Raw genomic sequence first — 25,912 nt, forward strand, 5'->3', positions numbered from 1 at the left:
TCCACAATATCCGTCCTTACTCTAATCTATAGATTAGAATTATGTGATTTAAATTTCTATGTATATTACATGTATATTTTCCTGGGTTCATATCAATAACAGAATACGCTGGTGCGCCGTAATCTGTCAATCAATTGCAATTTCATTCAGGCAGATCAAAGGCCGCCAATGTGGCCTTTGGGGTCCTGAGCACTTCGTTCGCGCTGTGAGCTACAAGTCCGTGGCTACAATGCTAAAATGCATTTGTTTCGCGTTGTCTTTGGCGATGTAACAAATAGTGGTCATCGAGTTGAATAATATTCGTTTATTCATCGGGTAATTGTCCAAAGGGAGGGACGTGTTTAGGTTCTCGTTATCGACGCCGCTGAAATCTGAAACAGAAGTAAGTTGACAGAATGAATGAGCTTGGCTTCGGCGTCTACTACCTTTTGATGCTTTGCCTCACGCATTTTCTCTTTTTCACAAATTCGCCCAACAGACGCCTTATTTCATATACCGCGCCTCGTTAATCAGAACATTGATTGTATATTTTATTTGGTCAAGACCTTTGGTAGTCTTCAACTTCTGGACCACATCTCTTTGTGTTCCCACGAAGGAAGACTTGCAGGGGTGCGGTATGACCGGAAGAAAACACGAAGGACAGAGATGGCGTTAGTGATCGGTTTCGCGGGAAATGATCGAATTTCCCTTCATTGGTCAGAAATGATTTCTATGTAACAAATAACGTAGTTGTTCATTTATCTTTGCCAGCAATTTTTAGTGACGGAGACAACGAGTAAACGAACTTGTTTTAGATGGCAGAAAGTACATCGTTGCGGGACAAATAAAGGATATCTTATCTTATCTTATCCACTTTTGTGAGATTCTTTGGTGGTGCGCCGTGAGATCTTTCAAATTGAAAAGGCGTGCCTTGGCTCAATAAGCGTTGAGAATTGGGGTATTCGTCAAAGAAATAATAGATTGATGACTGGACGCTTCAAATAAGGCAGGCATGTCCAGCTCCGGGCCCGGAGGGCCACTTTCCTGCCTGTTTTCCAGCTCTCCCGCCTGCAACACACCAGATTCAGATGACCAGCTCTGAAGCAGCATTGGAACGTTCCTGATGATTTGAATCAGGTGCGTTGCCCCTGGCAGAGCTGGAAAACGGGCAGGACAGCGGCCCTTGAGGACCGACTTTGGACACCCCTGAAAGTGCTACTGAGAGCCCAGCTCAGGTGGCGCGCGGGTGTGATTTGTTGATTTGCGCGCGGCGGCGTACGTAGGAGTGCAAATGGAATCGGAGCACCCATCTTGGCCTTTTCATGCATTTGCGAGTGTGTGGCAGGCGTTAAATTTGCCGGAAACATCTTTGACGTCTTGCTTGTCGCCGCCGTCGGAGGGGAGAGGCTCCGAGCATGGAGTTGGCGTACGTGTGCGACTGGGAGAGGCGCCCCAAAAGCACCCACTGCCCCTCCATCCCCCTGGTCTGCTCCTGGTCCTGCAGAAACCTGGTGGCCTTCACCACCGACCTGAAGAACGACGACAACGGCGGCGGCGAGCCAGGTGTGCAGGTTCTTCCTCGAAAGCCACCGGTGCATTCGTCCGTCTGTCTTTGGGCGTTTGCCGGTACTGTTATTCTTTTGATGGGTTGACGTGTTGCAGATGTCAGTCACGCGATCCACATCATGGACACGGAGCATCCCTGGGACGTGTACTCTATCAGCTCAGGCCACGCCGAGGTCATTTCTTGTCTGGAGTGGGACCAGTCAGGTCAGGTGACAAACAACAACGAGTCATTTGCAGCAACGCATTTCCTGTCCAAAAGCAGAGTGCGGTCGGATGATTGGTCATTTTGACACGGGGGGGGGGGGGGGGGGTCCTAACTGTAAATAATTCCCCAAAACGACCACTGTAAATCCCTTGGTAACTTTTCAATCAGGAGAATTTGCAGTGCCACAAGATTTCCGAACACTGACAGTCACCGCTTGGAAGGTCTGCTTCATCCTGACTTAGTACAACAACCCAGCAAGAATTTCCCAAAATTGACTGATGGGCTCCAGGGGAAGGGAGTGTTGTGTTGTTGTGGTTTTTTTTTTTTATTTAACAAAGAAAATTGGGTCCAAAAGCACCTTCAAATTTGGGTGAAAGTAACACCGGGGCCGCCGATTGGCGAGAACATCCAAAAGGCGGCCGCGCCCGTTTGAACAGCCCTCGGTTGGCTTCCCAGGCTCCAGGTTGCTGTCGGCGGACGGCGATGGCCACATCAAGTGCTGGTCCATGTCGGAACACCTGGTCAACAGTTGGCAAAGTGTTCTGAGCAGTTCTGTGGAGGGAGATCCCATCGTGGCACTGAGTTGGTTGCACAACGGCGTCAAACTGGCTCTGCACGTGGAGATGGTATCTGCCTCACCCCGCCGCCGCCGTCGACGCCGCCGCCGGCGCCGCCGTGAATGAAGCGCGGCCTGTTTGTTTGCAGTCGGGCTCGACAAACTTTGGCGAGAAGTTCTCCCGGGTCAAGTTCTCGCCATCTTTGACGCTGTTCGGCGGCAAGCCGATGGAGGGCTGGCTGGCGGTGACGGTGAGCGGTCTGGTCACCGTGTCGCTGCTCAAAGCCGGCGGCGCTCTGCTGACGGCCAGCGAGTGCCTGTGCCGCCTGCGAGGGCGCGTGGCGCTGGCCGACATCGCCTTCACGGGAGGCGGCAACATCGTGGTGGCCGCCACCGACGGCAGCAGCTCTTCGCCCGTCCAGTTTTACAAGGTGCCGCGCCGACGTCGTCCGCGGCCGCCCGCCCCTACGGCGGCTGACGTGCGCGCGTGCGCAGGTGGTGGTCAGCGTGGTGAGCGAGAAGTGCCGCATCGACACCGAGCTGCTCCCCTCCTTGTTCCTGCGCTGCACGACGGACCCGCTGAGGCGGGACAAGTACCCCGCCGTCACGCACCTCAAGTTCCTGACCAGAGAGAACTCCGAGCAGGTACCCGAGCGTGCCGACTCCGCGGGCGTCTTTCGCTCGCCCTTTCTTCCGCAACGTGCCCGTCCGTTTTTCTTTCTTCCGGCCCGCGGCGATTATGCAGCGCGATAGGAAAAGGCGGGGCCGGCGCAACGCCAACGAACCCGCAACTTGGACGCCCGCGAACACGTCGTCTCGGATTCATCGGCAACCGTGTTGAGAATCGATTCGCGGTGTTGAACCAACTCCTTTTCGATCGCCCGAATCTTCGGTTTCGGTATCGAGACACTCTGCCATTTCGCTCGTCCTTCATGGAAGCGGACGGATCCTCTTTGCGTGTCATCCAAATAGCACATCTGCAACCCTGCAAGGCAGCCGTAGTGCAAGTGCACGTCACGTTGGAACGGAAGCGCGATCGGAAATTGACTAGAGGCTTTCGGTTTTTGCCGAGGACAGCCCTCTCTCTCTCGCGGCGTTTTTCTTCATTGTGCTTCGTATGCTTTTGTTTCATCACCGAGGGGACAACACGAATCATTGAATGAACAATTGCTGATTTGATTGACTTTGGAATCCACTTTAATGGCAAATCCCATTGTTGGCTTGGATTCATCAAAGGAACAATTGTTGGAGTAAGAGTTGGTCAAACTATTCACCGGCGCCAGCCTTCCAGTTAATCCATCGGTTAGATGTCGAGGAGCACCGTCGAGGGCTAGGCGGCGCCCTCGACGGACGGTTTCGCCGCGGACGTCGGCTCCATTTGAAAAGGGTTCGCGTCGGGGAGTCTCGCCGCCGAAGGCCCGGGTCACGGAGTTCACCGCTTAAGTTTGAACTTTGCCGGCCGCCCGAGAAAATGTTCAATTCCGAAAAGGCAGAGGGAGCGTGAGGCGGTCGGTCTTCCCCTGTCCAGCACGAGAGCCACGTGCGGAAGACTTGAAATTGGAACAGGCCGCGGGAAGGCCGAGCACCGCCGGGCCCCTCGGACTCGGCGAATGAAACGGTCCCGCGGGCGGGATTCCCGTCCGCCGCGTGAGACCGCCACAAAAAGCAACGGCGTGCCGGCGGAGAGAGGCGCGCAGGCAGCCATCGCGGCGTTGGAGTGGCGGCTCCGAGCTTTGGCCGCAAAGCCCCCCTACCCGCCGGCTACCGTACAGACGCCAAAAAGCGCAACCTTGCACCTTTCCCCCCGGAACTCGACCGGGTTGGCTTTGGCGCCATTTTCTCAAGTGGCAAAAGGTCAAGGTTGAGCCCGGAGCCCTTCCATCTTTCTCCTTCAAGGTTTGGCGGCGCGCGCAGGCGTCAGCAGTTGACCCGCCGTGTCGGTTGTGTGCGCTTCAGGTTCTGCTGTGTGCGTCCAACCAGAGCGGGAGCATCGTGGAGTGTTGGTCGCTGAGGAAGGAGGGGCTCCCCGTCAACAACATCTTCCAGCACCGATCGCCCGTCGGTGAGTCCCAAACACACGTGGGACCTTTGGTGGCCTTTTGACTTTTGACCTTCCAGTGGGCGAGAAGCAACCCACCATCTTGAAGTGGAGGATCCTGACCACCACCGGTGACCTGGAAAGAGTGTCGGCCATCGCCCTTCCCAAACTGCCCATTTCCATCTCCAACACTGACCTGAAGGTGGCGTCGGACACCAAGTTCTGCCCCGGACTGGGTAAGGCGGGCCTCGGGCGGCTGTCGGGAGTCGCGCCGCCGCCGCGGCTGAGCGCCGCTGCCGTGCGCCTTCAGGTCTGGCTCTGGCCTTCCACGACGGCACCATCCAGATCCTCCACCGCCTGTCGCTCCACACCATGGGCGTCTTCTACGGCTCGGCCGCCGCCGCCGCCGCCGGGGCGGGCCAGCGGCCGGGAGAGGAGTCGGCGGTCAAGCGCCAACGAACGGGCGCGCCCGGCCTCCATTTCAAGGCCTTGCAGTTTTCCTGGACGTCGCTGGCCTTGGCCGGAGTTGACAACCACGGGAAGGTAACCGCGCACGTCTCTGCGGAATCCGAACGCGATATTTTGCGGGGGGGGGGGTTACAGAAATTTGCGCAGAGGCGCCAGTCGGATGTTTTTGTTTTTGTGTTGCGCGGAAGGCGGGGCGAAAGCGCGACTCAAGCGCTTGCGCTTCGGTCGGTTTCCGCCGCTAAGCTGGTCACGCGCGCTCTGTCCTCAGCTGCACATGCTGCGAGTGTCGCCCTCTATGGGTCAAGTGCTGGAGATGAACACCACGCTGCGCCACCTGCTGTTCCTGCTGGAGTACTGCATGGTGACGGGCTACGACTGGTGGGACGTCCTCCTGCACGTGCAGCCCAGCATGGTCCACAACCTGGTGGACAAACTCCACGAGGAGTACATGAGGCAAAACCAGGCCCTGCAGCAGGTCGGGTCGGGTCGGCACGCGCTCATGATTTGCGCGCTCGCGCCGGCCCCGCGTGAACCCTACCGCGCTTGGCGCCGCAGGTCCTGGCCACGCGCATTGTGGCGGTCAAGGCGTCGCTGTGCAAACTGTCGACGGCCACGGCGGCGCGGGCCTGCGACTTCCACGCCAAACTGCTGCTCATCGCCATCGGCTCCACCCTCAAGTCTCTCCTTCGGCCCCACGCGCTCCACACCCTGGACAAAAGTCCCGGAGACCGCCTGAGCGACTTCTGCGCCAAGAACGTGGACTCGGGTGAGACGGCGCTCGCGCGCGCATCCGCGCGAGCCGCGCGCGGGTGAGCAAAGTTGTATGCCGCTGTGTCGGCAGACATCGACAAGGTGATGATCAACCTGAAGACGGAGGAGTTTGTGTTGGACGGGGCCCCGCTGCAGTCGCTTCAGCAGCTCATCCAGTGGGTGGGCGACTTTGTCCTCTATCTGCTGGCCAATCTGCCCAACCAGGTGAGCGGCGCGGGCCCCGAGCCCAGCCCTCGGCCCATCCGCTGACTTGCCGCGGCTTGTCCAGGGCTCGGCGGTGCGGCCCGGTTTCGGCTTCATGCGGGACGGCACCTCTCTGGGAATGCTGCGGGAGATGCTGGTGATGATCCGGATCTGGGGTCTGCTGAAGCCCGGCTGCCTTCCCACCTTCACGGCCACGTCGGACAGCCAGGACAGTTTACAGCTGCTCTTCCGCCTGCTCACCAAGCTGTGGCTGACTTGTAAGAACCCATCGCCGCCTTCCGCCCGTCCGTCCGGCCCTCCCTCTTATTTGCGGCCTCCTCGCACCGCGGCGGCAGAGGGCCCGGCCCGAAAGCAAAGCGCATCTGTCCCGCTGGTGACGGGCAAGCCGGAGCCCACTTGCGACGAGAGGCGCGTCATCGGTCATCCTTGATCAAATTCATTGACGACGGATTTGTCATTTCGCGCAGCCGTTCTCACCGGTAGGAAAGGACGCGGGTCGCTCTTCAGAACCGTTGCCGCATCCGGTAGACCGGGCGTGCCCAACAACTGAGACGACAACCTTGATTTGTCCCACACCGGGGAAATTTGCAGTCGACAGCAGCAAAATTGGGGGGCGGGTGGTGAAGTGTTTCATTGCACAAAAGAAATATTTCTTGTTTCTTTTATATTGAACTGTACACGGTTCAATATAAAATAAAGCATTAGCAATGTACTTGTAGAAGAAACACAGTATAATAAATTAGCAATAGCATAGAAAACACAGCGTAAGGTGGCAGTGCTATTTCCACCGGTTGCTGGTTTTCACGTATGTTTATTCAGCGGCCTGACAGCAGTCGGTAGGAACGAGCGGCGGGCTGGAGGGGGTGGGAGGGCCTGTCCGTCATAGCTTTTAGCGTAGCTAGCATCCTCCTGTCGCCCACCGGGGAACGGAACTGGCCCTCCCGACCAATGGCTCCAGTCTCTTTCGGTCCCGGGCCGAGATGCCGCCTGACCAGCGGACGGTGCCGCCGCCGAGCTACAGAAAGGCTTCGGGAGAAGAGCGCCGTACTATCCATATCTGCAAACGCAAAGCTAGCACGGGAGGAATGAAGAGCATCTTTTCTCTTCGCCTCGTAACCGCGGGCATAACGTCGTCGGTCCTTTGTGGTTTGAGGCACTTTTTGGCGTCTTCAAAGCGAGTCACAAATCCATCTTTGTGCTTGATTTGCATACGTGCGCGTTTATTTTCCGGGGCGCCGAAGAGGGGAGGAATTGGCAATTCGTCCCAAATCGCCAAGACGTCTTAACGCGTCGCTTGCACTTGCGCGTGGCAGGCCGGGACGACGCCCCCCCCCAGGACCCCGACGAGAGCCTGATTGACGAGTGCTGCCTGCTCCCCAGTCAGCTGCTGGTGCCTTGCATGGATTGGCTCCCCGTCAACGACGGCGTCATCGTCAAGCTGCAGGGCAAGCAGCCTATTCGCTTGCAGTTTGGCAAAACGGCGGCGCTCGCCTCGTCGGACGGCCTCGCCAGGTAAGCGCGTGCCAAAACCGGGACGGGCAAAAGAAAAGTCACGGCGGCGCGTCTCGCCACCGTCTGCGCACACATCAAACTCGCTCGCTCGGGATGGGGAGGGGGAGGGGGGCGAACTCTGTTTGCGACCTTTCACGCCTTCGCAGCCGCCGCGCGGCCGGAACGGCGCTCGCCGCCGACTTGCGCGGAAGGCGACGGCCGCGTGGCTTCCTCGGCCGAAGGAGGGCGTTCGTCTGCCGGTGAGGGCGGCCTTCCCACCGCGAGCCGTCTGCGCTAGAAGCCTTCGCGTCGGCTCGTGACGCCGCGTCTCCGCCCGCTTTCTCCCCTCGCGGCGCGTGGCGGGCTTGAAATAGTCTGACGGAATTATTATTTTTTTGGATTGGATAAACTTTGTCAAATGTACATACGGTACAGATGAATATATATATATGCCGGCTTTTGCCACTTATTTGATTCCAGAGCACATTTGTTAGGTTATATTTGTTTTTTTTTTTTTAAACAAATAGCATATTTGTTGTGTTAGGACAAAATTTGAAAAAAGTAGTAACTTTATGACCCGGTTTTAAGTATTGTGCAATAAAAAGTAAAGTAGGAATCTCCATCGACTGTTTGACATCTGTCATACCAAAGGAAATCCATTTCAAACATGACCGTTCACTGCTGTCAAGAAAAAAAAAATCACCATGAGAAAGGTGTATGGTGTATTTTGGGTGTTGAACAGATGGATTGGATTTCCCGGACACAATTTCCGATGGGAAAGAATCGCTTTTTGGTTTTGGTACACTTGGGGTGCGATCAGACTTTCTGGGATGGAAAAAACAAACCCCTGTATTTTGAACGGGCTTTTTCTTTTGTGTGCGCGCGCGCGCGTCAGGAGCGTCGGCTGCCAGAGGACAGACAACCTCCGATGCGTCCACATGGGCGTTTGTCCCACGGAGGAGAGCAAGGCCTGCACCAGGTGAGTGCACGGGAAGCGAGACGGAGCTCCCGAGAGGGCGGACGCGCCTCACGGCCGGCGGCTCCTTGCAGGTGCGGCTGCGTGACGATGCTTCGCTCGCCCAACAACAGCAACGCTATGAAGCAGTGGGAGCAGCGCTGGATCAAAAACTGCCTGTGTGGAGGTTTGTGGCGCCGCATCCCGCCCACGCTCGCCTGAAAGGCCGCTCGCTCGCGAGCTCGTGAACCCTTTTGCGAAAAGACCGCTTCTCTTTGGACTCTCAAGAAGGAATCGTCGGCTCACCCTCTCGGGAGGAGAACCGCATCGGGGGTGAGGCCAAGCAACGGGCCCGTCCGTGGTTGAAAACAATCCCAATAAAACGAGCTCACCGGTGCTGAGATTTGTGGGCAAAGTGTCGCATCTCGATACATCCCGTCACAGCGTTGTTAACGAAACGATCGAGACAAATCACGCGCACGACCCGTGCCTTCACGTCGACGAAACGTCATTTGAGGAGGCGCGCGCGCGTCGGCCGCCGGCCCTCGCCATCAAATCTCTTTCCGAGCCGGCGGGCGAGCTCTGGCCCGAACGGTCGGGGCAAAGCTCGGCCTCAAAAGAGCCGGAGACCAACGTGAGCGGGAGCGCTTTTATTGGCTCGAATCGAAACTCCATGCAAGCGGGACGCCGAAGCCTCACGTGGCTTTGGTCAGCAGCTGACTGGAGAAGTCGTACAAATCTTTGTTGACCTTCTTCAGCGTTTGAACCTCCTCCTCCAGCTCGGCCACGCGCGCTTTGCTGTTCTCGCCGTCTCCCAGAAGCCACTTGGGAGAAAGAGCCGCAGCGGGTGAAAAGGGCCTCGCGCCGCCCCTCGCGCCGGACCGCGGCGACGCCCGCTCACCTTGTCGGTCACGCTGTTCATCAAAGCGTCGAGTCTGTCGGCTTTCCGCAGGTAGGCCGGCTCCTCCTCCTGCCGGGAGCAAAAGAAAAGATCGGAAGCCGGGATTTGGCTCCGGGCAACGGACGCCGCCGGCGACTGTTCTCGCGGAAACGCGAGAAGGGTTAGGAAGGCGTCGCCATGCGGCCGCCAACCCACCTGAGCGTGGAGTCCGAGGCGGACGCAGGCTTCGCCCGATTGGCCGCCGTCGCTTTCCAGCTGGTGGCGGCTAAATCGCGGCAGGGGGACGGAGGGTCGCGAGTCGGGTAGGAACATGTTGGCGGGAGCCACCACGATGCTCGCGTTTGTCACCGGGCCTGAAGGCAAAGCGGAAGCGGCAAGAGAGTCCAGACAAAGTCCATCAGCCATCCGCGGCGACGACTCATCAAATTGATCGGCCGCTATTTTCGTTCGTCATCCGGTGCCCTCGCCGAGCTTCAAACCGGCCAAATCATCCCAACGTCAGCCTAAACGGCAGTAAAGCGTTGCCGACTTTTCTCGTATTCCGTCACAAGATAAGATTTGCAAGCGCGCTCTGAGACTGGAACACAATGCTCAACGTCTTCAAACTCATTGTCATTCCTTGGCTTTCAGCTGGGCACGAGACCCGATTTTTAGTTGGACGGTTTTTGTCCCGTCTACACTGCCCTTGTTCTGAATTTTCTTTTATTTTTGTATACAGCAGCGCTTGTTTTGAAGCACACGATGAATCCAGTTGAGTTGAGCTAAACCTATTTGATCGGAGCGGCCCTCACGTCCACTCAAAAGTCAACACGTGAGTTCAGCCCTCTTTTTTGGGCGGGTCACTCTTTCTTCCCGTCGCCCGCATTGCCCAGCTCGCCGGCAGCAGCCGATCAGCTTTGCTCCCGACCGCTCGCTGCACCATCGCCTAACGGTTAGCGCCCGCGAGACCTCGATCTACCGGGATGGTCCGTCGCGTTGGCGGTACGACGACATCCACTCGTTCGCTATCAAACTCAAAAGTGAAAGGAGCCTGCGACTGATTGATGGGCATCCCGGGAGCTTTTGCTGGAACGGAAGGGGAGGACACCTTTGTGAGCGAAGCAACGGACGCATTGTTTGCTTTGGACATCCCACAGTCGCACCGATTCATCGTGCGATCCCGACACCAGGAGCGTCCCATCCATGGACACGGACAGGCAGGTGACCATTTTCCTGTTTGGAGGGGAGGGGGGGGGGCAGCGTGTCAGCGCAAGAACTGAATTCCATCCCACAAAGGCTTGGGGTAATATTCGCCCACCTGTGTCCTTTGAACGTTCGCTTCTCCTCGCCGTCGCATTGGAAGGATTTATCCGCCGACGCGCCCTGCTGCAAACCGACTTGCACGTCACTGCTGCTTCACATCCTCAAATAACAGCTGCTTGACTCACTCACGCCAAAACGTCTCTCATGCAACTGCCCTACATAGCGCCTTGAGATATGAGATGTCAATTTTGGGGGGGGGGGGGGGTATTGCTCATTTTGGGCAATTTCCTAACTTTCCAAAAATCCACACTTGTGGGCTGACATTTTTCTAAATTCTCAACCAGACAGTAACTTTCCTAAAGACTTGCCGAAACTTCCGGTGTCGGCGATGTGCCATGAAAAAGCCGCGGAATTTCCGACTCCGGCGAAGATTCAAAGCTTTGAGGCCATCGCTAAACTACTTTGGTTCGATACACTTGCACAGGGGGGCTGTTTTACTCCAAAGCTTTGTTGCGGAAGGAAGCGCCTCAGCCACAAATGGGCATTTCTGCCTATTGAAATGCCGAGTCAGCTCATCTTTTGGACCGCATTACTCGTGGCTCTTTGTCCCAATAGAAACGCAATGCCCTGCGCCGCGATTTGCATTCACTCCATCAAATACTGGCCATGACTGACCTGGGTGCACAGAGAAACCTGGAAGATGTTCCCGTCGCTGCCGCCACAGAACAGGAAGTGTTCGCATGGGTCAAGGGTCACGGACATGATTTCTACATCAAAGAGCACCGAGAGCAGGAGTTCGCCTGAAGACACCTCCCACAGCTACGCACACGGACACGCCAAGTTTGAAGGTTCTGCAGGAGATTGACTTGAAATGATGGCATCAGTCTGACCTTGACTGTTTGGTCCAAGGACGCAGTGGCGACTCGGGCCTGAGCTCCCATCATGCCACAGTGGAGGTCTGTGATTGGCAGAGAGTGATGAGACAGGATGTGACGAGGCTCAGGGGCATAGCTTAAGTCCACCTGGATCACACTGCGACACACACACACACACACACACACACCGGGGGGGGGGGGGGGGTGAGTGAAAGGTGGAGAGAGACTCTGGCTTGGACTTAGCCGGCGTGCTGGCCAAGTCCAAATGGACGCTAGACAGTGCTGCTACCTGCTGAGACTCCACACCAGAACCACACTGTCTTTCCCTCCGGAAACAAAATGGCTGCCATCATCCGTGAACTTGACACAGGTAACGTCCTGGTAGTGACGAGTGACCACATACAACAACTTGCCTGTGGACACCTGGCCAACCGGCGAGCGGCGGCAAGCTCGTCAATATTACGGACGGACCTGCAGACTACGCCGGTGGCGGCGGCGGCGGCTCACCTCCCACAAATAAATAGCTTCGCCCACGCCGGCCGCCAAGAAAACACCGTCCGCTGAGGCGCTGATGCACGTGACGGCACCCGGACAAACGATCTTCTGCTGAAGCTGCTCCTGCAGGCCGCCACCGCACAAACACAACACACTTCACTTGAGGTGGATGGCCAGTCGTTGTTGAAACGGCAGAGAAGCGCACCCCCCCCCCCCCCCCCCAAAAAGTACAAAGAATACGGATGGAAATACACCCGCACAGTATGCCCGCATTTTGCACGTGGTCGACTGGCGGGACTCCGGGCGGGTGCCCAAACGAAGCAAAGGGAAGCTAAGCTGACGCGAGGGATGCTGAGTGTTGGCTCGCCTCTCGTTCGCTACCTTCCTGTGGATCTCCCAAACGTTGATGAAGTTCTTGGCCAGCTGCGCGGACAGCAGGTACTGGCCGTTGACGAGGCACAGCGTGCGGGCCGAACTGTTGCCGCCGCGGTAGGAGAGCAGGCTGGAGCCGCTATGCACGTCGAACACGGATACGTTCCAAAGCTGAGAGTTCGCGTCGCTACTCATGACCACCTCCAACGGGGCAGACATTTTCGGGCCTCTTCTTTGAGCTGTGGCGTCACTTCCGTCACCAGAGAAAAGGACCATGACCAAGACGCAGTTTTTTTTTTTCAAATTGAAACTTTATAAACACTGTTGCACATCTCCTCACAGACAAAGTAAAGAAATGAGAGTGAGAACAACGTTACATTTTCTAAACGAGATGATATCACGATGTAATGTACATTTCACGCTTTAACTCTATGTAATCTGTGCACGTATTCATAACTTGTTCGTTTTGTTTACAGCGATTTGTAAATGTATTTGTTCAATAAAGATAAAAAAAGAACAGCAAAAAATACAAATAAAAAAGTATGTGTGTTAGGCGAGGGAAGAAGAAGAGGACGACGACGAAGAAGAAGAAGAAGGCGAAGAAGAAGAAGACGACGACGAAGAAGAAGACGACGAAGAAGAAGAAAGGGGGGGGGAGAAAAAAAAACCTGCGGCGTTGCGCACAATTTTTTCCGGAGTGCCTTTTCCCCGCTGGTGTGATTTTGAAGGCGCCTGTTAGCGTTAGCCTGCGTTCGGGCCCAAGTCGAATTGCCTCTGAAACCTTGTGAATCCTTGAACGCGGCAGACGTTATTACGTTGTCATCCTTCCGTCGTTCCAGGTAAGAATTTGTCGGTGCCTCTTCCCGCCATCATTTTCTTTGTCTGCTCCGATGCTAACGTTAGCTGCTAGCTCGTGGCCGTCATCGCACGAATGCGAACAAAGTCTCTCGAGGTCAACGTTAGCATAATTTGCCCAGTCGGGGTTTCATTCGGATTGCGAGTGTCAGTGTATTCGCATCGGAAGTGGAACACTCGTACGTACTCGCTTCGCGGAAGCCTCCATTTGGTCGAGTTGGCGTTGAAAATCACCAACTAACTACGCGTGGACGAGACACGACGGGCACTTCTTGTCACGATCACACAAACCATTCGAGCCTTTCTCACTCGGAGTTACCACGATGTTGCGAATAAAGTGGCTTGTTGTTGTAGAAGGAAGGGGATAAAACCCGCCCTGGTTATGTTTGCCGTGACCCGTAACTCGCAACGGAGCGTAGCGAGTCAACACGCTCATGGCGGCGTTGTTTCGAGTCGTCCTCCCGAAGCTACTCGTCTGTCGCGACACGGCTTCAAAACCGCTCTGTGCATTTTGGGGATGTTGAGGTTAATTCGAGTTGCCACACGTCGGTCAGGGCGTTAAATGTGAGTTTCGTGTGTCTTTCGCCTTAAAGGAGGGAATGCTTAACAGCTCGCCCGCACATGCTCCAAGAAATGCCGAACCTCGCACGGACAGGCCCGAGGAGTTCACAAATGAACAGAAACGTGTTTTTTTTTTTTGCGGTGCCGTTCGATTATCCAACGGAAAACCTCGGTAACGAATTTGGGGTTCATCATTGGAACTCGTTTTTCTATTTTGACCGATGTTCCTATTCAAGAATTGTGAGACTCTAAAGTATCCCATTTAAAGGGTAAATGTTCGAAAACTGTGCATTAACGATGCACGTAATTGTATCAGCAGCTGTGCAGTCCAGGTTTATTCTGCATAATAATTGGATCAGAATATGTTGTTGAACACGTTTCTTGTACTCTGATGACATGAATACAGCATACCACAAAATGAGAGTATTTTTTTCCCAATCTCACACTGCAAAGATTAATTTACTCGTTGGTAATCATGAATAGATCAACGACTTGGCCATGGCAAACACATCCGTGTCCGCAATACTTGAGTCGTGGCTTTACACCGTGGGCCACAAGTAAATCTGACGCGGTTAACATCTATTTATGTCAATAAACATAATCTCAATGGCTACTCACCTCCTTTATTAATACAAAAGCATGCCATCGGAATTGAATGATGTGATGAATCTTTAGAAAAAATCTCACCGTATTATGATATCTAAACTTTTAGCATTGATGCGGTTTGCCGTCCTCTTTGCAACCCCAAGACGATGCACTGTGTCATCTACTCTCAATTTGAGCAAAGAATCTAGCACACGTCATGGTTGGGCCTGCCAGTTAACATTAGTATTACTCCACCTTGTGACAAATATTTTATTCATAAAGCTCCCATCTCTACAACTCGTAAATGATCGAATAACAAAGACTGTTTGAGAATATTGGTCATGGCGATTAGCCTTGAGATGTAATGAGCAACTCGAAGGACTTGCCTCGGAATCGCGCCTCCCGTCATATTTGTCTTTGGCGTTTTGTGCCTACTTGACACGTCGTCTCGGTAATCCGCCCTTCTTCGGATGTTTCGAAAGAAAAATCTCCTCGGGCCGGCTCCGCCTCTGCTCATTCCATTCCCAAAAGGCCCGCGGCACCGCGTGAATGTTCCCTTCCTTCACCGTCTGACGCGGGTCCACTTCGGGGCCTCCGATATCGTTTTGTCTTTTGTCAAACGCAAAGTGGAAAAGACAACAAGTCGCCGACGTGGGACTCTGCATCTGCGGCGGGCCGTCGCTCAGCCCTGCCACTTTGTTACAGGGACGGACGGGCTGACAGACATCCATCCATCAGTCGCTCAGTCAATCACATGGCGCTGAGACGAGGACACGTGAGGTACTTGAAGGTAAGAGAAGCCCCCCCCCCCCCCCCCCGCCCGCCCCCGACGCGCGCGCGGCGGCGCTCTGTGGCGGACGCGCAAAGTTGAACGCGATGCCTTCTGTGTCGGCAGGTGACCGTTTAACCCAAAGGCTGTGTTTCAGGTGTGCGAGGTGCAGGCGTCCCAGAAGGACGTCCGAGACGCTCAAGGAGCCGCGGCGGCCAAGGTGACTTTGCGCAAGCGCCGGCCGGGCGCCAAAGCGCGTCCGATGGTTGACCGTGTGGCGGCGCTTCGCCCGCAGGAGATGTACGATAACGGCTACGGCGAGCACGCCATGGAGGACGACAACGCCAGAACCAACCTGATCATCAACTACCTGCCGCAAAGCATGAACCAGGACGAGCTGCGCAACCTGTTCAGCAATGTGGGCGAGGTGGAGTCGGCCAAGCTGATCCGGGACAAAGTCGCCGGTACGTGGCCATCGTCCCGCTCGCGTCGCCGCCCCCCTCGCACTAGTAGACGCAAGCGGCGGACGACCGCCGCGGCGACCGCTGAGCGTCGCGTATTACGCGGGGCTCCTCGTTCGACGACGCCTCGTTTCAAAAGAACGTTTTAAGCCGCCCAAGACCCGGCGCGCGGATTCGCCGTCAAATTTTCAGACGTGGGTTTCTCTCGGCAAACCCGATTTTTACATTTTTTTTTCTTGATCCTTCCGATGAAATCAAAAAAAGACATTGCTAACATTTCTATCACTTTATTATTCAAAAACTGAACGTCGCATTGCAGAAAATGCACACATCCTGATGACGTCACATCGGCGGTCCGTCGCGTGTCCGAAAATATGAATTTCCCCCAATAAAAGCAGTTGTGAGCAAAAGCGAATTAAGCACAAAGCTAATGGCGTCTTCAATTGGAATGGAAGCATCCACCCATTTCCAACACCGCGTTTCCTTTTGCCAGCCGACTCGGGGCGCAAAGCAGGCGACACCCCGAACGGGTCGCCGGTCGGTCACGGGGCACGCATCGAGACAAACGAGCAGTCACACGCACGCTGTTGCTGTTACTGAGTGGGAGCCCCGCCCATCATCAGCCACTTGGAATGAAAGCAAATTAGCACATGAAAGGAAGGAGATTTTATTTGGCTAACAAAATGGCGCGCACCCCAAAAATTTCAGCTTAGGTCCCACTCTGCTCCGAGTTATTTAAAAAAAAAAAAAGGGGGGGGGTTGGTCTGCAGGCCTGACGTGACCTTGAAGTGGCGGAGCTAACGTCACGACAGCTTATTTGAAGAGTCGCTCTTGGGACGCGCGCGTCCCCCCCGTTCAGTCGGCAAAAGGAGGGCAGCGGCGGAGAAGAGATGGGGGGCGTGGCCTCCCTTCGGCCGCTCAAGGAAATGCGCAACGGCGCGCTCGGTCTCCGTCCCGCATGCGCATACGCTCGGCAGCGCGTTCCCGGCGCCGTTCGGAGGCTCGCGGAACGAGGACACCCCCGCAATTGGGCGGGAGTGACGAGTCGCGCGCGCCACAACCGGCGAATGCCGCCTTTGCAGTGAGGAAATCGTTCTCATCATTTTTCAAATGTTTTCTTTTTTTTTTTTTTTTTCTTCTTTCAATTTTATTTGGGAATTTACAACTGTGCCACTCTTGTTGTTGTCTTTTTTTTCCCCTCCGGCCCCCCCAGACCGGTTCCCTTTCAATTACTGTTTGGGTGGCCCTTTTGTATGTTTTTCTCCCACCGAGCGAGCGCTGTCTTTGTTTTTGGGGAACCGCTGTTGTACCGTGTTCAAACGTCACATTTGATGCTGTCGACGAGTTGTGCTCGAGCTTTTTCCAAAGCGTTTGTCGCCGCGATCGGCTCAACGTGTTTGATTTGATCTTCTGCGTTTTTGTAATGAATATCGCGGCGGGTGAAAGGTCATTTCTCGCCTGTGCACTTTTGTTGACCTCTTGTCATTTTGTTGTTGTTTTTGTTTTGTTGTTTTGCTTTGTGTTTCTAGGCAACAGTTTAGGTTACGGCTTTGTTAACTTTGTTAACGCTAGTGATGCCGAGAGGGCAATCAGTTCCCTCAACGGCCTGAGGCTTCAGTCTAAAACCATCAAGGTAAAGTTCCACTTTCGCTTGCTGCTCTGTAGGGGGCGCTCTTTCTCAAGCATCCACAAGGTACCTTCCCAGTGTTGTTGTTTTCGTTTTTTTCTTATTTTTACAAACAACTTGTCATTTCTACTGGGCCTGACGTTTATTTTTCTTAGCGATTGTTTCATTTGAACAAGTTTGAATGTCTTTGATTTATATATTTCTTTTGGAACCAACTTTGCTGTTTGAAGCTTTTCTTTTGATGTACTGTGACAGTGCCCAAATGCTGTAAATTGATTTTTTTGCTCTTCGACACGTCGACGTTTTCTCTTGACCGAGCCGACTTAATCCAACGCGTTCAAGTTTTTTGGCCTTTTGCCGCAGGTGTCGTACGCGCGCCCCAGCTCGGACACCATCAAAGATGCCAACCTGTACATTAGCGGCCTGCCGCGCACCATCAGCCAGCAGGACCTGGAAGACATGTTTGCTCGTTACGGACACATCATCAATTCTCGCGTGCTGGTGGATCAGGCGTCAGGTACGTACGTACGTACGTGCGCGCGCGCGTACCCGTCCCGGGCCGTCCGGCTCACGCGTGCGCTCGGCCGTCGCGCAGGTTTGTCGAGGGGCGTGGCCTTCATCCGATTCGACAAGAGGGCCGAGGCCGAGGACGCCATCAAGCAGCTCAACGGCCACACTCCTCCCGGCAGCGCCGAGCCCATCACGGTCAAGTTTGCCGCCAATCCAAACCAGGCCAGGAATTCGCAGCTCATGTCTCAAATGTACCACGGCCAATCGCGGCGCTTCGCCGGGCCCGTGCACCACCAGGCGCAGAGGTTCAGGTACGCGCCGCACGCACGCACGCACGCACACACACACTCTACACGCGTGCCCGGGAAAGAAGGGGAAAAAAACCCCGCAGTGTTGACGGAAGTGCCTCAACGCTGACAAAAGTAGGAGGCGCTAAAAACGGGCTGACGATCGATCTGTGAAAATGAGCCCTTGCCGTGGAATTGTCAGTGAACTTCTGAAAGGGGCCCGAGCAAAAATGTTGGGACCCCTGCAAAATAATGGGAGCCAGCTGTGCCCGTGGCGTGCGGTACGCTGAACGCGGCGCTCGGAAAGCCACCGACACCCGCGACTGTCTCGGGAGATTCCAAAGGAAAGTCTGACCGAAAATCTCCGAGGCGCCGCGCTGCGACGGCCCGATGACGGCGGGCGAAGCCGAATGCCAACGGAGCCACGCGGAAGGAAAGAGGGTGGGGGGGGGGGGGGGGGGCTCGGATGTGCCCCGGAATCGAGACGAGCCAGGAGGACGCAGCTGTCGAAGGCAGAAGCGCAAGACGTTTGCCACGACGCTCCGACGACACCGATGCAGCAAAGCACCAAAAAGTGTCCGCCCTTCCCATCGCCACCCAGCCGCAAACCGCGATGCCATAAGATAAGAAGACCTTGATTTGTCTCACAACGGAGAACGTTGCAATTTACAGCAGCAAAACGAAGAAAGGAGAAAACCACCAAATCTTTGGTGGCTGCGCTCGTTGCGGTGGGGGAGTCCAGGTTTTCAAGCGCGTCCGTCCGATAGCCCCGCAGCAGTCGGCGGGGACCGGCGGCGGTACCTGTCCTTCTTGCGGCGCGGGCGCATCGCTCTCCGGCAGAAGGAGCCGCCCCGCGCTCTCAAGGCGGCCCGGAGGGCGCGGGAGGGATCCGTCCGTCAGAGTCGTCGGCTTAGCTGGCATCCCGCCGTTGCCCGGACGGTCCGCTCTCTCCCCGTCCCCGGCCCGAGATGCCGCCCGCCCGTCGGGGCGATGCCATCGGGAAGGGCCGAAGGAGCGAGCCCCGGCGTCTCGGAGTCGGAAGAGCCGCTCTGCCCCTTCCGTGTTGAGAAGAGCACCCGGGTCGCCCTCTCGATAGCCCGCAAGTTCCTCGGTGCGGCTGAGGAAAGTTTCCTGCAGAAATCCACAACCGACTCCCGCGTTTTCCCGGCCTTGATCCGGAGGGGATTGCGGAGGCACCGGTCGGCCCGGTCCTCCGTCGGTCCCCTGTACTCCCGACCGTCTCCGTCCGTCATCGAGATCGCAGAACGTCCGCGGTGTATGCGGGCCACGTACATTGAACTGACCTTGTGATTTTTAGTGATGTACTTATTTATTTTTTGCCGTTGGCGTTTGGCTCATTAAATAAGGGAGCAAAGTCGTCTACGGCGCAATGACCGCGTAAGGCGGAGGACGCGGCAACTCCGAACCATCCGGCGTTTGTTAGCCAACTCTGCAGCGAGATTGTTTGTTTTTAAATAGGCTGGGAAAAAAAGTTGATTTGGGAGGTGCAAGAATCACGCCCGCAACCCGACACCCGCTTTGCCCTCCAGGTTCTCTCCGATGAGCGTGGAGCACATGGCCGGAGGGGGCGGGGCTTCGGGAGGCCCGTCGGGTTGGTGCATCTTTATCTACAACCTGGGCCAGGAGGCGGACGAGGCCATGTTGTGGCAGCTCTTCGGACCTTTCGGCGCCGTCAGCAACGTCAAGGTCATCCGCGACTTCAACAGCAACAAGTGCAAAGGCTTCGGCTTTGTCACCATGAACAACTACGAGGAGGCGGCCATGGCCATCCACAACCTCAACGGCTACAGGTTGGGGGACAAAGTCCTCCAGGTGTCCTTCAAGACCAGCAAAGGACACAAGTAGTAGACCGCGGGTCCCGGCTTGTTGCTTTTTTCTTTCTTTCTTTTTTTTTTAAGTTTGGCTTTCCTCGTCCACCCGTGTAGTGTAGCGGACGCTCCTTTTTGCTGTCCCGATCTCAACTCGTCGCTTTGGTTTAACTTGTCACGCGGGCGTCGCCTTCTCATGCGCCGACTCCATTTCTTCCCACAATGTTGCTCGTCTGTCGTCCGATCACCTCGATTCAATAAAAAGCCATCCAAAAAGTCCGTCGTGCTGCTCACTTGACGCGAGTGAAAGAGAATTGTCCGGACAGGTGGTTTTACGTTGCAATTTGCACCTTGAATGGCACACGCGAGAAAAAAAACAAGATCTCTGCAAATGTGAAGATGGCGGACTGATTTGTGTGAGTAATTTGACACAAATGTCTCCCCGGACTTGGCAAGACGCAGCGTACCAATTTGGACGCTGCTTCCAACTCGGGTCATCAAGTTGTACGAAGGTGGGCTGCTCTGAAAACCTCGCCCGCAATACTTGGAACAAATCTCGCGCGCGGGTGGATCACTCGCGGCACGTAACGGGTGCTTGAATTTTAATATTGTGGCTCGTTCCAAAAACGGAGCGGATCGTACATCGATGCTCGTCGCGTTCGACAAGGGTTGCGACGTGCATTCAAAGACCGCTCACCCGGTAGGAGGACGTTCCAAAAAACTCCATCGATACATGAAAGTGTCACGACTCGTGACTCCTAACTACACGATGCGGGCGTTCTATCTGCAAAGCTGCCACGCAACGAGACTTTTCCTTGCTTGGATTCGTCTTATTCCACACGTCGACTAACCAAGTGGAGCGATGGGATGTTTCCGGTGCGCCGGCGTGGGTTTCGTGTACTGCACCTGCACTTCTCTCCGCTAGATGGCGGCGGACTCGTTTTCATCCCCAGTGACGTCACCGAGCTCTTTCCCCCGCGGAAGCCGCCGCGGCCCCCGCTTCATGTCAACAAACGTCGTTTCAAACCGAAAGAAAGAAGGCCCTCTTTGGCGGACGTTCTTAACGGGTGCGCCACGAGCGATGGAGTGAAGCGGAGGCGGCAACATGTCCATGGAAGATCCTTTCTTCGTCGTCAAAGGGTCAGAAAAGCTCACGAGAAGCTGTTAGCTTGCTAGCACTTGCACGTCTTTCTTGGCCCTGGACGGAGCGACCAATTCCGCGCATCATCTCGGCCATCGACTTGTTCCATCCACATTTTCCATTTCTGAACAGACGAGCTTCAAGAGGTCATTGACCTCTTATGCCTAATAACCGACTAGTTCTCGTGATAATGGAATAGGCGAATCAATAATTGTTCCCGTGGTCGTCATCGTCCACGAGTTCCATCAAACAATTCGTTGGCTGGAACGATTCATTGAAAAAGGGGATGGGAGGAAAAAATCGCGTCAAGATTATTCACGCAAATCGATCCAAGAAGTTCACGTGTGTTTCAGAATCACAAATACATCCGCGATTTTCAAACGAGTGGCTTTTGTTGTTGTGTGTGAAGGTGTCCTCACTCTCTCTCTCTCACACACACACACGTCTCCGATTTTCAGCCATGTTCAAAGGCCATTCGTCCCCCCCCACGTCCGCGAGGAGGCAAGGTTGCTGTCTCCAACGAACGGGAACGAGCTACCTGGCGTTTCTTGTTTAAAAATGGGAAACGAGCCATTATCTGGTCTTCAAACACAAGTCGGGGACCAAAATCCCCAAAGTCCCTCGCTACGAATTCAAAGAAACAATTGGTCTGGTATTGATCATAAATGGTGAACAATTCACCTGGATTACAGTCCAAAGAACAGGCGTCCTACGCAAGCGTCCCGCATCCGACTTTAGCGGACGAACGCGTGGCGAGGAAACGGCAAGTCGCGTCGTCGATGCGCGCCGCTATGGCGAGAGCGAGCCGGCCGCTTTGCACCGGATTGCGTTCGAGCTCGCTGCCGAGCGCAATCCGAGCGCTCGCACGATCCGCGAGGCCGGCCACCCCCGACGCCGCTCGTGTGTCCCCAGCGAGGTGCAGAAGGCCGTGAGCGGCGCTCAGAGCCTCCATCGCAGATGGAGCCAGTTGCTGCTGGAAGGGGCCGCCGCCCCCAAGGAGGAGCTGGACTGGACCACCAACGAGCTGAGAAACAGTCTGCGCTCCATCGAGTGGGACCTGGAAGACCTCGACGAGACCATCGATATCCTTTCCGGCGGGGCTCCCGCCAGCCGCCGTAGCCAACGGCTGGGCAAACCGCGGCCCGTTGGTCTCTTTAACAACGGGTCAACGCATCGTGGAGTCCAATCCCAAGAAGTTCAACCTGGACGCTGCCGAGCTGGCCAAGAGGAAAGCCTTCATCGGCAGCACCAGACGCACCGTGGAGGTACGCGCCCCCTTGGCGCGCGCGTCGTCGTGCCACACTTGCATTGACATATTTGCTCTCTTTGAAGGAAATGAAGGAGCGCATGTCGAGCGGTGCGGCCGTGCCTTTCGTGGACAGAAGCAACCAACAGGTCCTCCGTCGGCGTCTGTCCGCGGTCTCCGCGCGAGTGCGCTGACGCCGGAAGACTGTGACGTGTGCGCAGGCGCTGCCGGGCGACGGCGCCGCCCGCAATAAGTCCCGCCTACCGGAGCGCCGGCTCCGTCACGCCAACTCGGACTTCATCGGGGAGCAGCGGCTTCAGCAACAGGTGGGCCGAGCCGCACGGCGGGGGGGGGGGGGGGGGGGTCGCTTTGCTCACGATGCCGCCCGCGTCCTCCCGTCAGCTGATGGCGGAGCGGCAGGACGAGCAGCTGGAGCTGGTGTCGGGAACCATCGGCGTCCTGAAGAACATGTCGGAGAGGATCGGCCTGGAGTTGGACGAGCAGGCCGAGTAAGATTCCCCCCCCCATGAGTTTGAGAAGCGCCGCCTACCGGTTTGTCTCTTTTGCTTTTGCTTGCGTCCCGGCCGGCAGCATGCTGGACGACTTTGGCCAGGAGCTGGACAGCAGCCACTCCAGACTGGACAACGTCATGAAGAAACTGGCCACGGTGTCCCACATGACCAGCGGTGGGTGCTCGCGCTCGTTAGCCGCAGCCGCCGCTTGTCGCTTGGCGCTTAGGACGACTCGAAGAAAAGCGTCTTGCCTTCTTTCTCCCTCCGTCCGTTTCTCCACCCGCGGACGACGTCGGCGCAGACCGCCGCCAGTGGTGCGCCATCGGGGTGCTGCTCGCCATCCTCTCGGTCGTCGCGCTCCTCCTCTTCATCCTCTGACGCGGCGACTCGCCTTCGCCCCCCGACCCCGCCGCGGAGGTCCGGGGTCGTCTTCTGTCCGGCCGAGCGGCACTCGCCGAGGGTTCGCGGTTCAAAGGGCAATCTGTCTTTCACCTGCGCCGAATAACGCGACGTGCTTGCGTATTTGTTGCGGTGTTTATTTATTTTTCATCGTGAAAGACCGAATCCGTTGTTGTTTTTTCTTATTTGATTTTTGGACCGTTCACATTTTCATCCCGTCGATGCCACGCGCGGCCCTCAAATCGCTCGAATAACGACGAGATTGGAATTGTTGTTTTCTGAACGATTGGAGTTCAAAGGGTTTCCTCGTGACATTCAACGGTCCAAACGATGAACGCGGCGCGCTCGAAAGTATCAATAAGACGACTCGTACAAAGTACCCTGAACTTTCATTCATGATGAACTTGGCAGCTGTTAATAAACTGACACAAAAAGAAACTCATCGCCTTTCAGCGAGTCAACTTATTTGCATGAATACAATCCGTCTTTTCTCCCGGACCCGCTCGTCAAACGTATCGACGCCACTTTTGTCTGCGTTGTCCGGTTGCTCCTTTGATTCTCCTCAATGCGATCATCTGGACCGGGCCAATTGTTGGCCGGCTTTGAAAAGTGACGACGTGCGTTGGGATCGGGCGAAGACCGCAACGCACCCGATTCAAATGATCGGATCGTCGGCGAGCTCTGCGCAAGCCTGACGTCGAACCCGTTCATTTGAATCGGCTGCGTTGCGGCGGGGAGACTCGGAAAACGTGCGGGACGGCGGCCCTCCGGGACCCGACTTTGACACCTACGCTGCGCCGCGGCGAGCGGCGGCCGCCGCGCGGCCCATCGGGGGGCCCGGCCCGGTGCCGGGATTCGGGCGGGCCGCTCCTCTGTCCCGCGGGGGTGTCGTTCTCCAGTAGCGGGGACGCCGGAGGCTTGTGCCCGAGCGAATCGCCCGCTCGCTCCCCGCTCGCCGGCAAGCCCGAGGCGCCGCGCCTCAGTCCCCCCCCCCGCCCCCCCCTCAAATTTGTCAATGCTTGCAGCCGGCGTTGTGCCGTGTGGCTTTGTCGGGTGCAGGTGGACCTGGCAAGTAGACAGAATTTCAGGCTCTTCCGGGTGCCAAAGGAGCGGGCGAAGGAGAGAGATATCCATAAGTCGCTCGTGGTGCTGGGCCGCGTCATCACGGCTCTGGCGGAGGAGAGACCTCACGTCCCGTACAGGTGCGGCACCCGCACGCACACGCCCGACGACAGATGTCAATGGTGGAGCTGACCTGGCTGTTGACCAAATTCCTGTTGGGACTCCAAGCTGACATCCATCCTGCAGGACTCGCTGGGTGGTGGGACGAAAACCGCCATCATTGCCACCGTCCCGAGGGTCTCCGGTGAGCTTGGGGTGCGTTTGTCCCACTGTGTTAAAAAAAAAAAAGTACCGAGACGGAGACGACATGGACTAGGGACTCCAGTTCATCGAGTCCACCATTTGGCAAATCAACTCTACGTAATCGCTCATCTGATTTCAAATGACATCATTGCACAGATGATGATCTCGAGCGTGCCTTTGCATTGTGTGCAGGAGACGCGGATGATCACGGAGAGCGCCAGCGTGGCCGGGAGCATTGTGAACACGGTCAAGCCGAGCTGTTAGAGCACGGTTGTCAAAGTCAAATGGACGCAGCGCCAGATAAAAAATTTTGCTGCAAGCTGAGGGTTGGACCGATCGAATGTTCATTGAAAATGTTTTCGCTGCCTCGCCAAGAGAGGGGGCTTCTTTCCACAGATGTATATTGTCTAACATGAAATGCTTCCAAATCTTGCTTCTAACGCCACCATAAACGCATTTAACCCCCCATTTGAAATTCATTTGCGCTCTTTCCGAGGCGGTAGCTTGAGTTGAAATATACTTGAGATGTCGGCAGCAGGAGACGTACGCATATACGCATATATCGTACTCCAGACTTGTTTACGCGAAAACAAGATTTGTGCCAAAATCCTTTTCTTGCAGCCAAGAGAATGGAGAGGCGCGGCGAGCTGTTTTTGCAGAAGTTTGGAAGGACGGCGCATATGATTTGTCTTGATTAGCCAGCCGCGGGGAAGGGAATCAAGTTGATTGACTCCAGTCGGGCTTAGGTGGACAACTTTGGGGGCATTTTAAATGTGTTACCGCAGCTCCTGGAACCAAAGTGCTGTGGCTAATGTGCGAAAACATTGTGACTAGATTGGATAGGATTTGCTTGGTTTTTATTTTATTTTTTTTTAATACGGATTGATTTGGCTCATGCTCGTTCCTTGAATCTTAAGACTTCTTTATGACCAGCAAATAGGTGACCTTTATGACATGTTTTCTTTCAAGTTGGAGTGACTCAAATTGGGGTTGCTCTCTTGGGCGCTTTCGTGTCACTACAGTAATCTGTGTTTGATTTCGACACTTGAGGAGTGAAAATGCTGGCGCGCGGAAACTTGCTCACGCTGTGGATTTCGCTGCATTTCGGCGTCTCGAGCAGCTTTCAACTTTGCAGCTCTTTGGTAAGTTGAACCAAACCAACACAAACACCATCAATGCTTGTGTGTTGCAGCCGAAACTTGATAGTGGGTGAATTGATCCAAAAATAGTGATTACAATGAAGGCATTGCCGATGATCAATATAAGAAGGGACGTGAATAAAATTAACTGGACTAGAATTGAACAAAATACAGCTCGGCTTGAATTGATGATAAACACGTCAGCGTTGACTGCGAAAGGGATGCTTGTATTATACATTCGTGAGTTAAAAAACTTTTAACTCACTTTTAAACACATTTATGAAAGCAAACTGAAATCAATCTGAGCTGATGATGAAAAGAGAGAATTAAACGACTGAATAAATGATGTATCCAAAACAAATAAGAAAATAATTGTCACAAAACATGCATTTAAACACAATTTTTAGTGCCACAAAGCATGGTGGGAGCTATTAACTAAAAAAACAACAACCCCAAACTGAAATCTATTTTAGCTGATTATGAAAAGGAAAAATGGACTGACTAAATA

The 25,912-nt window shown here is 55.1% G+C and overlaps 4 protein-coding genes across 12 annotated transcripts; 3 read left to right on the forward strand and 1 right to left on the reverse strand.

The window, feature by feature from the left end:
- The first annotated feature begins 162 nt into the window (after nucleotides 1-162).
- Nucleotides 163-8,636, forward strand: med16 (mediator complex subunit 16). Of its 3 annotated transcripts, none has more exons than XM_086115887.1 (16): nucleotides 163-382; nucleotides 596-1,542; nucleotides 1,642-1,754; nucleotides 2,207-2,376; nucleotides 2,456-2,737; nucleotides 2,802-2,951; nucleotides 4,263-4,368; nucleotides 4,425-4,580; nucleotides 4,655-4,887; nucleotides 5,081-5,287; nucleotides 5,368-5,578; nucleotides 5,654-5,787; nucleotides 5,852-6,044; nucleotides 7,101-7,299; nucleotides 8,174-8,257; nucleotides 8,329-8,636. In XM_086115887.1, exons 2-16 carry the CDS (start codon nucleotides 1,271-1,273, stop codon nucleotides 8,453-8,455), a joined length of 2,637 nt encoding a protein of 878 aa, XP_085972013.1. In that variant the 5' UTR covers nucleotides 163-382; nucleotides 596-1,270; the 3' UTR covers nucleotides 8,456-8,636. The 3 variants fall into 3 exon arrangements, with proteins under 3 accessions (XP_085972013.1, XP_085972011.1, XP_085972014.1); XM_086115888.1 differs by having other exon boundaries at nucleotides 165-382; nucleotides 1,379-1,542; nucleotides 1,642-1,749; XM_086115885.1 differs by having other exon boundaries at nucleotides 163-1,542.
- Nucleotides 8,637-8,868: 232 nt separating this feature from the next.
- Nucleotides 8,869-12,372, reverse strand: wdr18 (WD repeat domain 18). Of its 2 annotated transcripts, none has more exons than XM_086115909.1 (10): nucleotides 12,128-12,372; nucleotides 11,759-11,869; nucleotides 11,541-11,674; nucleotides 11,267-11,408; nucleotides 11,052-11,195; nucleotides 10,432-10,496; nucleotides 10,222-10,346; nucleotides 9,330-9,487; nucleotides 9,135-9,203; nucleotides 8,869-9,057 (listed from the first exon to the last, which is right to left on the reverse strand). In XM_086115909.1, exons 1-10 carry the CDS (start codon nucleotides 12,335-12,337, stop codon nucleotides 8,929-8,931), a joined length of 1,287 nt encoding a protein of 428 aa, XP_085972035.1. In that variant the 5' UTR covers nucleotides 12,338-12,372; the 3' UTR covers nucleotides 8,869-8,928. The 2 variants fall into 2 exon arrangements, with proteins under 2 accessions (XP_085972035.1, XP_085972034.1); XM_086115908.1 differs by having other exon boundaries at nucleotides 10,432-10,499; nucleotides 12,128-12,371.
- Nucleotides 12,373-12,749: 377 nt separating this feature from the next.
- LOC147203263 (ELAV-like protein 1) lies at nucleotides 12,750-19,881 on the forward strand. 6 transcript variants are annotated; one of them, XM_086115905.1, is made up of 8 exons: nucleotides 12,755-12,957; nucleotides 14,825-14,909; nucleotides 15,046-15,108; nucleotides 15,184-15,352; nucleotides 16,879-16,982; nucleotides 17,340-17,493; nucleotides 17,572-17,797; nucleotides 19,324-19,881. In XM_086115905.1, the coding sequence occupies exons 2-8, from the start codon at nucleotides 14,874-14,876 to the stop codon at nucleotides 19,637-19,639; spliced, it is 1,068 nt and encodes a 355-aa protein (XP_085972031.1). In that variant the 5' UTR covers nucleotides 12,755-12,957; nucleotides 14,825-14,873; the 3' UTR covers nucleotides 19,640-19,881. The 6 variants fall into 6 exon arrangements, with proteins under 6 accessions (XP_085972030.1, XP_085972032.1, XP_085972029.1 ...); XM_086115904.1 differs by having other exon boundaries at nucleotides 12,750-12,957; nucleotides 14,747-14,909; nucleotides 17,340-17,797; XM_086115906.1 differs by having other exon boundaries at nucleotides 12,750-12,957; nucleotides 15,015-15,108; nucleotides 17,340-17,797.
- Nucleotides 19,882-20,542: 661 nt separating this feature from the next.
- stx6 (syntaxin 6) lies at nucleotides 20,543-23,342 on the forward strand. Its single transcript, XM_086115922.1, has 8 exons — nucleotides 20,543-20,742; nucleotides 21,656-21,825; nucleotides 21,914-22,008; nucleotides 22,076-22,138; nucleotides 22,211-22,315; nucleotides 22,392-22,498; nucleotides 22,581-22,675; nucleotides 22,803-23,342. Exons 1-8 carry the CDS (start codon nucleotides 20,708-20,710, stop codon nucleotides 22,877-22,879), a joined length of 747 nt encoding a protein of 248 aa, XP_085972048.1. The 5' UTR covers nucleotides 20,543-20,707; the 3' UTR covers nucleotides 22,880-23,342.
- Nucleotides 23,343-25,912: the final 2,570 nt, after the last annotated feature.

This window comes from Hippocampus guttulatus, chromosome 7 (genome assembly GCF_054856545.1).
Source record: "Hippocampus guttulatus isolate MCC_2025c chromosome 7, RoL_Hgut_1.0, whole genome shotgun sequence".
Classification (NCBI taxonomy): Eukaryota; Metazoa; Chordata; class Actinopteri; order Syngnathiformes; family Syngnathidae; genus Hippocampus; species Hippocampus guttulatus.

What these genes read in the sequence shown, in the direction of transcription:
- stx6 (XM_086115922.1), top strand. Translation starts at nt 20,708, where the DNA reads ATGTCCATGGAAGATCCTTTCTTCGTCGTCAAAGG. An exon ending in AGCAGCGGCTTCAGCAACAG is followed by an intron (nt 22,316 to 22,391) that starts GTGGGCCGAGCC and finishes TCCTCCCGTCAG; the next exon opens with CTGATGGCGGAGCGGCAGGA. An exon ending in GAGTTGGACGAGCAGGCCGA is followed by an intron (nt 22,499 to 22,580) that starts GTAAGATTCCCC and finishes CCCGGCCGGCAG; the next exon opens with CATGCTGGACGACTTTGGCC.
- wdr18 (XM_086115908.1), bottom strand. Translation starts at nt 12,337, where the DNA reads ATGTCTGCCCCGTTGGAGGTGGTCATGAGTAGCGACGCGAACTCTCAG. An exon ending in AAGCTATTTATTTGTGGGAG is followed by an intron (nt 11,675 to 11,758) that starts GTGAGCCGCCGC and finishes CCGGTTGGCCAG; the next exon opens with GTGTCCACAGGCAAGTTGTT. An exon ending in CCGTTGCTTCGCTCACAAAG is followed by an intron (nt 9,488 to 10,221) that starts GTGTCCTCCCCT and finishes CTTTGCCTTCAG; the next exon opens with GCCCGGTGACAAACGCGAGC.
- LOC147203263 (XM_086115902.1), top strand. Translation starts at nt 16,308, where the DNA reads ATGCGCATACGCTCGGCAGCGCGTTCCCGGCGCCGTTCGGAGGCTCGC. An exon ending in TTCAGTCTAAAACCATCAAG is followed by an intron (nt 16,983 to 17,339) that starts GTAAAGTTCCAC and finishes CTTTTGCCGCAG; the next exon opens with GTGTCGTACGCGCGCCCCAG. An exon ending in CACCAGGCGCAGAGGTTCAG is followed by an intron (nt 17,798 to 19,323) that starts GTACGCGCCGCA and finishes TTTGCCCTCCAG; the next exon opens with GTTCTCTCCGATGAGCGTGG.
- med16 (XM_086115885.1), top strand. Translation starts at nt 1,271, where the DNA reads ATGGAATCGGAGCACCCATCTTGGCCTTTTCATGCATTTGCGAGTGTG. An exon ending in TGGCTCTGCACGTGGAGATG is followed by an intron (nt 2,377 to 2,455) that starts GTATCTGCCTCA and finishes GTTTGTTTGCAG; the next exon opens with TCGGGCTCGACAAACTTTGG. An exon ending in TGGCCAATCTGCCCAACCAG is followed by an intron (nt 5,788 to 5,851) that starts GTGAGCGGCGCG and finishes CGGCTTGTCCAG; the next exon opens with GGCTCGGCGGTGCGGCCCGG.